Here is a 12,196-nt window from a genome sequence, read left to right as displayed (position 1 = left end):
ATCACACTGTATCAATCTCTTTAACGGCGATGTGTTAGATGATTTCTTGCTAGGTTTTCAAGATGTTCTCTACAATTCAATGTGACCTTTTTTCCTGAGCTTGTTTTTGGATGGTTTCACAGCTTGTTATAAACACTCTGTAAAGGTTTTATATAGTCTTTAAAGAAAACTGCTAAGACTTATTGTACATGCCTCCCTTTCATGTGGTGTTGGGTCAGTTCCAGGCTTTGGCACAAGTATTCATTTCTTTCAAGACTTTTTGTATATTTTCATGTTGCAACCACAAACTTCAACATATATATTGTGATTGATCTACAAAAACAAATGTGCAACCAAACCCATCCCAAAACAATGGAAAGAGTTATCAGAAAACCTGCAGTCAATTTTCACAAGACATGTCAATCCACCTGAAACAACAGGCTAGGGCAACCATAGCAACAATCAAATAAGCATCCCATGGCTCATGGGAACTCTGCAGGATCTGGCAGTTTACGAGCCACGTAGCAAACACAGCACACATTTGAAAGAAGAATCTGAACAATTGCTGTTAGTGGAGGATGCACTTCCACTAAAAAGAGCAAATTTTGCATTTAGGGCTTTTGCATTTTTGCTAACTTTGAAAATGCTTAGCTGTCCTTAAACTAAAATTTTCAGATAAATTCTAAAGTGTTACTTTACTTCTTGTAAACATTTTAGTTGTATAATGTTTGTGTTGAAGTCTTGGTGAATGACTGTAGCTGAATGTGTATTCATGCGTATATATTAGTGTAGTGATTCTGTAGATGTATATGTAGGGGGCAGTAACAATTTCTGTCCAATATATTCTGCTGTCACACATGCCAGTGATCGATGGTGGCTATCGATTTGGTTAGATTATGGACTTTGGCTTTAGCTTTACACTATATTTTATCTTGGCACAGTGTGTTAGTGGAACAAATGTTTCTGATTATTGCTTCAAGGTTAGCTATTTTTATTGTTAGTAACTGCCATTGGTTCTTTGCTGTCAGATATTTTTATCACATTGTCTTCAAACTTTTAAGATGAGATTTTCCACATTCAAATGATGCTTTAAATATCCAGTATTTAACATAGATGAACTTATTTTTTTTTCTTTTTATCAATTAAAAGAAAAATCTATATGTGGATGTATTGCTATCTTCCACTTCTCTGCTTTTCCATCTTTGGATGCTATATTCAGAAACAAACTGATAATGGTTTATTTTATCCAACTGACACACTTCTGTAAGATCTCAGCAGCGGGTCGATTCATTCCAGTGGGAGACATAAATGTGCAGACAGTCTCTGCTCGATACATTTGCCACACAAAGGGAGACGTGCATCTTTACACCTCCACACCAGGCATCGCTAATCCTTGGCCACAGGCATCTTGGATTGTAGCACTGAGCTGCACCAAAGAGAGTCTTTGTTAGGATTTTTTCCACAGCCTCCCCTAACTGTTCTGCTGGATGAGGCTCCACTCTGCCCAGGTAATGCTTCCTGGTTCCTGTACAGACTCTGCTTGGCAGTCTTTTGCAATAGGGGTCAATGCTGATCAGTCAGCCTGAAAAGGATCACTGCAGTACACTGATGGAAACTGTTATCTCCTTCTGGGTTGATCTGGGGAAAGAGAGTTTAACCCCAGCAATCAGGCCAAATGGATAAATGGATTTCTCTCAGCCTACCAGCCTTCTTTTCCTTTATTTTCTATGTTTTTGCAACCCACATGCTGTATCTTTTATTTTAGAATCTATATGTAGGAAACTGTTACATTTACAGCTTCTTCTCACATCCTCCCTCTTAGGAGAGTTGTAGTACATGATGTATGAGACAACCAGAAGTTGGAACGAACAAAAAAAAGTTTATTCTTCAAGGTGATGTCTTAAAAAGCACTAGAAAGTATGTGTTTTATTATTATTCAACTAGAAATATTTGACCAGGATTTAAACAAGCATTTATAAAGGTAAACTGGGTGTAACATCAGTTCAGTAGTCCCTGTTAACATGTAGGGTATTTGTGTTTCATTCAGATGTCAAACAAAGATGAACTGATAAAAAAATATTAGTTATTAGTTAATTATTTCACTAATGACATAAGAAAAATGTCTTACCATAAATCCAATAATATGCCATTGCAATTAGTACTTTTCATCAATGTTAAGAAACTGACTTAACACAAGCTCTTTTATCTTGCTGAAAAGTTAATTGCAAAAAATCTTATTTTCGAAATAATTGCACTAGAAACAAAAGAAAGAAAGCTTGGTAAAAGAAAGAAAGCGAGAGGCTGTGTTCCGCCTCTCGCCCGGAACACAGCTGGAGATAGGCACCAACACCTCCTGACCCCGTTAGGGAGAAGGGTGCTCAGAAAATGGATGGATGGATGGGCAGATGAAGGAAAGGCAACAAAATATGCCAAATCTTATAGAAAATGTGATACAGCTGCAAAAGACCAGGAGGTACCACACTTGTCAGAGAACTGAACAGTCTGGCTGCAGTTTTGCACGGGTTGAACAAAATTGTACAACCAAAGATTGGAATAATGTTCCCTGGTCTCATGGGTTTTGATTTCGGCCATGACATTAGGGTTTAAATTTGACTAAGGGACAAGAAAGCAGGGATCCATTCTGTCTTTTACAAACACATCAGATTAGGAATGTTGATGTAGTAGTGTTGGGGAAGTTTTGAAGCCCCAATTGTGCAGAGCCCACCTCAGGACACCCATTCTGCTTCAGAATATGGATCCAGCTCACTGAGAGACCACCACACCATCCATGAGTTTTTAGCCATTTAACAGTCTTTGTAGGAATTTTGTGAAGAATCATACAAATGTATGTAATAAGTTCAAAAATATTCCCAAAAATTTTATGACAACTTGGCTCAACTGGTGATGAAAATGTGGGCAGAGCAACAGAAAGGAGCAAAATGTTCTTGGTGACAAAATTGAGCTGAAAGGCAAAAAAGTGTGCACACCCACACACACACACATACACATAAAGACATGCATAAAGACAGCTATAGAGCTGTTAATGGAAATTCAATTGCTGGCCAGGGCGCTCTCTACAATTATGTTTAGTAGGTTATCGCTGCAGAGTTCACATAAATTGATGTTCATTTTGCTTTTGAGCCAAGTGTAACACAATAAAAATTCCCAAACCTGCTTTTTATCACCGTGGATGCATGTTTGGGAATGCGCATCATCTTATAAATCCTGTAGAATTAGTGAAATATTGGCAGATATACATCACGAGTGAACACAGCAACCAAGATACTACCTACCAACAGTAATTACATAGTTTTGTTCCAGAAAAAGAATGCTTTTACTGAAATTAAAACATAAGAGAAAAGATGGATGCCTAGTAAATGCCAAGAGAGTGAGAGAGAGTATAACTGTTTCTCACAACTTCCCAAATACAAAATATAGTTGAATCAGCACCTATGTGGTTTCAACAGTTCATCTTAACAAGCCTACAGATTTTCTTGTTGGGTAAAGAGGCAATTTACCATCCAGAATATAAAAATCAATTCCATTTGAAAACTCCTTTGGAGATGTTATTTGGTTGTGTGCTAAAATAAAATCACCAGCACACACACAAGCATATTTGAAATGATGTCTTCCCTGATTGTGTTTGTCTTCCTCTGCAGAAATATTTAAATTTTGAACTATGGTAGAGTCATATAAAGTCTAACTACATTACAGAAGACACCAGGCAGAGCACTTTTTTTATTCCCCCTTTCCAATCACCGCCTTGCCCTTGATCCTGTGTTACAGCAGATTCATAGTAAACACAGTGACAGGTGTATTCATAAAGTAGCGCTCAGAGCCTGTGGTGTGCTCTGCCACTGCAGCGAACTATTTGTCAAATGAAGAACTGTCAGGGTTTTCCCCTGTTAGCGAATTTGCACCGTCACTGAGAGGGAGAGGAATGAGGAGTTGGGGGGAGAACGAAAAAAGTTCAGTGGAACGGAGCCAACAAGGGAGTCAAAAGATCCGTGATTAGGAGCACTTTATCATATCTCTGCCGCAATATTTAGATGAACTGTGCTGGGTTTCCCTCTTGTTCATCAGCCTGCTATGGAACATTTCTGCATCAGCATCATAGAAATCTGTCGTTAACGGAGAAAGCATTCAATTTCATTCTCCATCATCCTCATCCTGAGATTTCTCCAGGAAGAACCTGTATTGCTTTCTACTTAGCTGAGTCTTTTTCACTGGGAATATTTTTTGCCATGTTTAGGTGTTACTGTCACAGATACCAGAAATAGTAACGCTAATCATAACAATAATAATAATAATAATAATAATAATAATAATAATAATAATAATAATAATAATAATAATAATAATAATAAAGAGGGTTTAATACAGTAACTTGGAAAAGTATTCACAGCTTTCAAAGGGGCAGTGTTATGTGTTTTCCAGGAACAAAGTGTCATTTTATAGCACAATCAAGTAACTACGCTACCTTCAGTGGTTGTTTTGAAAATGCTATGTATATCCGATACGGCTTAAAAGAAGTTTCACTATGTGATTTAATTAATTGAAATTGGGCCTCTGTCTCGTTGAGAAGCTTCTGCTCTTTTTGAAACTCCACCATCAGGAAGTCATCGCAAGCTTCCTGATGACTTCCTGATGTCTTTCTTCATCAGGAAGTCATCAGGTCAATATAAAGGTCAGTGAAACCTTTTTACCAATGTTTCACTCACAATTAGCTCCTATAATGAGCTCAGCATGGAAAGCCATGGTACTCTGGAGAAGCTGCCAAGAGCCACAGCTCAGGTGAGTCTGTCTGTTGTGACAACGTCTGGCAAGAAGAAGCCAATGTTGGAATAGGAAATACTGTATACTGCAAAAACTCAAAATCCTACACAGTATTTTTGGCCTAGTGCAAATATCTTAGTACACATGAATTACAAGAGACCTTCCACAAAGAAACAGGAGCTTATTTACAGTCCTTCATTTCTCAATATTGATAAAAAAAAAATACTAGTTCCACTGGGTGATAATTTCACTAATAACTAATAATTCTTCATCAATATTAAAGAATTATCAAAACATTATTCTATATATTATGCTGAAAAGTTGCTCGTAAGTTAGGTTTGTCTCATTTTAAGTGCACTAAAATGTTTTCACTAGAACCTACACCAGCAATACTTAGTAAGACTTTATATTTTTTCAGTGCAGTTCACACTGAAAAAAAATCAGTAGACACACAGTTCTCCGTCTTGCAGCTCAGCAACCCTAAACATACAGCCAGAGCTATAATTCTTGTGCTTGAATGACCTATTCAAAGTCTAAACCAAAAGCAAATTGGCAATATGACTTAAAAATGGCTCTTTACAGATGCTCTCTGGCCAATCTGACTTTTTTCAGTGTCTAGATGTGGTTAAAAAGATTTTTTTTAAAAACTCCCTGAGCCATAAGATTTGCAGGTGTAGACTTGGAGAGAAGCAAAGGCTTGCCATACTTTTCTAATTTGTTTTGATTTGAAATAAACATAAAAAAGAAAAAACAAAACAAAACCTGAATTTGAAACAATGTATTGTTTTTCTTCCATTTTCACACTACTTTGTGTGGGTCTCTTACATAAAACCCCACTGAAATACTTTGTAGCTGTAAAATAAAAAAAATATTAAGAAGTCTGAAGAGTTGTGGGTCATTTTGAAAGGTATTATGACGTGGACTCTGTTTTATTTTGTATTGATTGAACATGCTGCACCCTGCTGTAAATACTTCAATGTGGATTCATCTGCTGCTGAAATAGTGGGACATCTTATGCAGCGTTTAGTCCGACTGAAACTGTCCCTCCAGAACTCGTTCTCCTCTTCAGAAAATTACACAAGCCTTTTTTGAAGTAAAATAATGAATTTAAAATATTTATACCCTCAGTGGTAACAGCCAGGCTTATAGGAGACACATTTAACAGATTATGATGCTGTTTTGGAACACAAAGATCAAAGATGTTTTTAATTCTGATCCAGAGTAAAAGGAACAGTCATTTATGACATAGTGATATAATTCATGTGGTATGAACTCAGGCAAAGTCAGTGATTTGATCAACATGTCAGGAGGGAGAAGGTTTGTAAGCTAACTGTTTCCAGCTTTTGTAAAAACACCTGTCAAAGCTCCAAACAGGTGTGTTACCTTCACAGACAAATTACCTCTTGACTAAATAAACTGAATCGGAATTACAGTATACTATTATATTGTATATATTGTAATATTTTCTTTTTTTATTATTATTCAGGTGAAACTTGACAGAATTTGCTGACAATGTAACATTTATACTTCATAGTTTTAACCATAATTTAGATTAACTGCTTAATCTAAAAAGGTACCTGGGCAATGTCTCCCAGCTAATGGAAAATGTTACACTCATTGGCTTAAGTTAGCATATAAAGGACTTTTCATTGCTTGACATAATTCCATTTAGATTTTTCCACAAAAGGCTTTGACATAATGGCAATGAAATGTAAAAACTAGCACAAACTGAAAGGGGTTTGGGTATTACACTGGCTAGAAAGAATATAGCCACTATCATTTATTAAAGTTCTAATATATTTAAGTATAGCTGAAAATAATGCATATCAATTTCTCCATTTTGTAAATCCATGCTTAAATAATTTTTGCCTCCATATGCCCCATATGTTCTGTCATTTAATGTTCCTAATTGCTAAGCAATTATTGTAAGAAGAATAACAATAATAAAATGCAGGGAAACATTTGTTAATATCAACATTAATTGACATTTACATGTACAGTCTATTCTCTACTTTTTTTAGACAAAGATATAGACAAAGTTTATTGTCATTCAATTGCACTTTTAAATTACCTGATAGCTCGCTTGTTCTTTCTTTTTCCAATAATAAATAAATAAATACATAATAATAGAAGTATTAATGTAATATATAATGAAAGATTAAACTAATAGCAGTTTAGTACTTTCATGGCATGAAGGATGAAGCTGTTGTGGAATCTGGTTGTTCTGCTTTTGAAGCTGCTGAATCTTTTTGTTTTCATTTCAATAGTCTTTCCAGTCAATTAAGAATCATAATTTGTTCACTTCCTCAAGGCATTTCTTCCAGCCTGTTTGGGACATTTTGAACTTTTAATTTAATCATCAGTAAAATAAATTTCAGGAAGTTTGGTGCTTTCTATTCTTGAGTTTGAGCAAAAAAAGCTGAAGAGAAAAGAAATCCTCTCCTTGCCTGAGGGGAAGCACATCAAGGACAATCAGTGTCAAACAAAAGTGACGCAACCAAAATAAGGACAAAAAAAAGAGACTCATTCCTTAAAGTTAAAATGCAGGCAAAGAAAATCTAGTGTCTTTAAAAGCATTACCAGAAATGTCAATCTGACGTGACAAGAGCTTGCTGACTCTAACGTCAATTTGTCCTTTTTAAACCTGGTCTCACATTCTATTCATATTCATAATTGAGGGCAGTGACTCCAAGCGTTGGAGCAGCTGACCTAGAAGAAGACTGCCAATCTGACTTATGTCGTTTATTTTTTTTTTTCTGAAGCTCTATAAACCAAAGCCGAGTACAAAAAAAATGAAAAATTGGTGCCGGACATTAGCCTTAAAAACACAAGCTCTCCAGTTTTTTTTTTATTGGAAGCCATTTTTCTGTGACCTGACAAGCATGTTCTGATGTCAACTCTCTTTGTTTTGCTCTCCACCTACTGCAGACAAACACAACTGGCACATGAGCTGCTAAATGCTAGCTTGTTGCTTGCCTCTGCACAACTAGTGATGAGTGAGCAAATCAGAGATTATTTATGAGGGCTGCTGATGTTTGCTTCTGTCATGTGAACTGAGTTGCAGTCTGTTGCTTGATGCAAGGTTGACAAAGGTTGAGACTGAACATAAACTAAAACAATGACATGAAAAACACCAATTCACTCTGAGGAAACTAATGGGATCAGCAAGCCCCCAGTAAATCTCTTTGGGCATGTCACAGCAAGCAATCCGTTTCTTATTACATGATGTCATTTGAACTATTGTTCATATGAAATATTGATTGGCGCAGCTTTCATGTGATAATCCACTCTAACAGCGATAATCTGTTTGTTCCTCAGAGCTCTGCTTTCTGGAAGAGGCCGCAGATCATCCTGGGATGGTTCTGAATTTTTAAAGGGAAACTCTTTTCTCTTATATTTTTTTGCAGTTGACATCTTTCTTGGTATTTCCATGTAGAATATATCCAGATTACTTGCTCCAGCGGGTTAAAGCTAATGTCTAGTCCAGGAAAAACTTCAGAAAGGATTACAATACGCAAACGCTATGTTCACTCTCTAAACCCGACTGATGTATAAACAACAACCAAATGCAAACACACTGGTGGTTTCAGAGTCAAATGTAGACTGACGAGCTAACTAGTTAGTTAGATCTGGTTCTCTGGGTATAAAATCATGATCTTACTGATAAGACTGAGCTCAGTTTGACAGGCCAAACACTGGCTAACTATGAAATTAGACATCATTTTACTTTAAGTAAAATTGAGGTTGCAAAAACAAAGATGTCAGGCTTCTTTTTAGACTAAAGACTGGGACTGAAGTGTAACGAGTCGTCTTCATCCTGTAGCTCTGACAGGTGATCTATTCAGTGAGAAGATGCTTGTTTTGGTAGGCAGGGACGGTCACAGCTGCTAATTACTCCTAGCAATCTGTTCGTGTTAGAAGCTGCTTCATGGTAATGACCATGTGTAGCTTTTAACTCAACAGTATTAAATGACTTTGAGACCTTTCAGAAGACAATACATTTCAGTCACCTTCAAACTTAGGTGGAACCAGAACTGTTCAACCTGCTTGGACTGCAGTCGCTTTAAATATTTCTACCAAAAGTATCTCCTTTTCTTATTTTTTAGGAACAGTCACTAACTCTGTGGATAAGAGTGGTGGGCAAATGTTAATGACCATGTTTTGCTAACTCCAAAAATGTTTAGTGTACACAGATTTTCCTAAATTAATCTTAACTTCTAAAACATTCATTTTATCTTCAGGTGAATAAAGTTCAACATCTAAGTTTAAGTTTATGTTATTGACTGTTAATATTTCTTTAAGTTGTTCAACATTTAAATTAATGTTGTTTTAAAGTGGATGGAGACTGTTTATGAATCAGCTCTGTTTCCTCTCTTCCTGTTCTCTATTATTTTTCAAGAAACCTTATTGAGCGATTAGTGATGTGTTTATTTTTGAACGATTATCCAGAGGTGTTAATTCAATAAATACATTAAAAGAATTCACGTATGTGGATTGTTTTGAGAGGCTCCTCACTTTCTCCTTTTGACTCATGGTTGGCATCAACATTAATGAATTTAGTGTTTTAGCATTAGCTTCTGCTAAATACCATGACAGCATAACACTAGTAATAGCATTTGCATTTATGATTGGTGCTTTTGGGGTTAGCAAAGCAAACTGGTTAGCAGTGCTAACAACTGGAAGGGAGGTTGGAGGTTTTTGGACTATTTTCACCTTTAATGCCTTTGAGACTGATTGAACTCTGAACATTAAGCTCCCAAATGAGCAATAAGAAACTGCTTATAAACTTGAAACAGAGCCTCAATTTGGCAATGTTGAATGATCCCTTTAAAACATCAAAGACAAACAGCTCTGCAACAACACAAGTGAGCTTCAGCGGCCATTAAGCTGTGGGTGAAATAAAGCAAGTGACAGTTTCTCCTTTATCGCCGGGAAGGCTCAGGTTGCACAACAGGTATAATGATACTCTCCCCTTCCACCTCCGCCCCCCCCCCCCCCACCGCAGCGCCTCAACCGTGTTTTCAGCTCCAGCGCATTATAGGAAATGTAAGCATTTTACCGAATGTCACTCACAAGGTTACTGGCTCTCAACTCTGCTTGCTGCGCATCTACATGCTGCTGACCAAGCTCTGAAACACAATCCACCACAAAAAAAAGCCCACAGACAGCTGCCATTTTCACTCACGTTGCTCTGCCAGAGAAGAGCCAGAGTCCTATCAAAGGATTAGTGGTGCAAATGAGTCATAGGGATTTCCTGTTCTCATCTAATGATTTCTCAAGCCCTGTGCCAATTTATAAACTTCAATGCAAGTGGCGGTTTAAATTTTTTTCATAATCAAAGTTAACCTCGCTCATCTTTAGTTGTGGGTATATTCATCAACCAGAGTTGACTGTGACAATCACATCACAAGCCCCAAATTTTTTTCAGTTCAAGATGGACGGTCAATTAAGCCATTATTTCTTTGAAGCCTGTCAAGCTTCATCCTTTATCTCTCTCACTGTAGCAGAAAATATTTTTTTCTGAAGAAATCATTAACAAGCAACTTCCAGTGCCGTCTTTGATTTTCCAATGGAGACAGAGAGAAGCATCCGGCAGCATAGAAGCAATTAAAATGGAAACTAAGTTCCCCTCTGCATGATGCAGCAGTGGAGAGTTAGACGCGGCGGTGGCGTACCTGTACTGAGGCCGCGGGCTCCCTTCCGCCTCACAGGCAATAGTTGCCTGGTGGTCCGGGGTGTTGATTGGTAAAATGAGGTCACCAGGCTCTGTCCTCCATCTTGGCCCTTGAAATATGACATCCTCTGTACAAGCTGCAGAGAAAAGGAAAGTCTTTTACTGGTACAAGCCAGAAAATCTGTCTCTTTGACCCATAAGGAGAAAGTGCTAGAAGAACACACAATGTCAGAATGAAGTTAATCTTTAAGAAAAACAAAATCATTCAATCTGGGATTATTTTTCAGAGTGCAGTATACAGTATGGCTCTCTCTCTCTCTGCCTCTTTCTCTTTTTCTAAAAAAAGTGTTGCTCTTTGCAAAGATGCAGAGGATCCAGCAGGAAGCCGTCCTCCGGCTGCATTCTTGCTTGTATACAAGGCTTGTTTATCTTGCAGCAAGCTCAGTAAATCCCTCTCACCATTACCAGGCATTAAAAGCTAATGCAAACATGCACTCACTGAGAAAAGAGTGAAGATGTTAAGTTCAACAGTCAGAAGGAATGCCTGGATTAGAACATAATTCAGTAAAAAATACAGATTTGAAAATTATTTAAAAGGTTCTACACGATGCAAATGTTGTCTAATGCAGTAGTTTTCTAGATTTTCATAGATACTAAGGTTTTTAAATGCCACTACCTCTTGAAAATAGAACGAGGAAGTATTTCTTGTTTGAAAGATGCACTTACATTGCAACAGATTTATCATCAGCATTTTCAATGACATATTTCAAAGTTCAATTTTGCTTTCACAAGATGATATGTAGTTAAGCTGTAATAATAACCTGTTGATTTTACATTCGACTGTCATAAAATCTGCAAAGACAGTAATTGAGATTTGAATATAATTAAAGTCACAGCAACAAAAAGTTCAGAGTTGACTTGAACAAAGATTTCAGTGAGACTTGTGAGTCTCAGAAACAATCTTTCAATCCATATCTTAAGGGAGTGAGTCAGTAAGCATGGCTCACCTGAATGAAAGAAAAAACTACATTTTGGAATTTTGTTGTTTTCATTAAACAAGAAATGCAATAAAAATCACATGTGAATAAGTTTGTTCATGCATTTAGTCAATTAAAACATCATCATCCAACTACACCCTGTCTGTCTTCAGTTTTCTTTGCTAGTACTAATATAGGGTTGCTGATCATGCGACTCATGTAATGCAAAATAAGGTTCCTATTGCAGTTTTGCAAAATACACTGAAAAGAGTCATATTTCTTTTACTTTTTTAAAATTTATTCTTTCCTTTCTCTTGCAAAAAATAATTCTTCCTAAAATGAAAAACATTTTGCAAAACCCTGAGTATCTTCCACATGAGAAGTGAATGTCTTCAGTCAGAGCAGACTAAAGATCTCCTCTAATACATACTGCTAAAGGAGATCTTGCTCACAGTCATCAGCATCTACAACAGCTCTTTAAGAAATTTTTGTAGTTTGAGTTACAACATTTATTTCCCTTCAGGACAAATAAAGTATTCTTGAATTGATTTGAAGTGAGTTATTGTCATTTCTGCTACATTACTTAGCATTAACTTCTTGCAATTAAGTTGTAAATGGTTAAGATAAAAACATATCACTGTTTTGTTTGACAAATAAATGCTTGGGCAACTGCTATATAGACACTTCGTAGAGGAAAAAAGCTTAACAGACATGCATTTAATTTACGTTTTGGGCCTCCACTGCAAAAACACTAAATCTTACCAAGTATTTTGGTCTAGTTTACACCGCA

At 36.7% G+C, this 12,196-nt stretch overlaps 1 protein-coding gene across 1 annotated transcript in view; it reads right to left on the bottom strand.

Moving 5' to 3' along the window:
- Positions 1–12,196, bottom strand: part of cntn3b (contactin 3b) — a 77,267-nt gene that overhangs the window by 48,202 nt on the left and 16,869 nt on the right. The window contains exon 3 of the mRNA XM_055022934.1: positions 10,431–10,566. Within this exon, the coding sequence (XP_054878909.1) occupies positions 10,431–10,566 (136 nt within the window). The remainder of the gene's footprint in view (positions 1–10,430; positions 10,567–12,196) is intronic.

The sequence above is a fragment of the Poeciliopsis prolifica genome, unplaced genomic scaffold (genome assembly GCF_027474105.1).
Source record: "Poeciliopsis prolifica strain line A6 unplaced genomic scaffold, Auburn_PproV2 SCAFFOLD093, whole genome shotgun sequence".
In the NCBI taxonomy this organism is placed as follows: domain Eukaryota; kingdom Metazoa; phylum Chordata; class Actinopteri; order Cyprinodontiformes; family Poeciliidae; genus Poeciliopsis; species Poeciliopsis prolifica.
The sequence above is the reverse complement of the archived record's forward strand: the minus strand, read 5'-3'. Positions and strand labels throughout refer to the sequence as shown.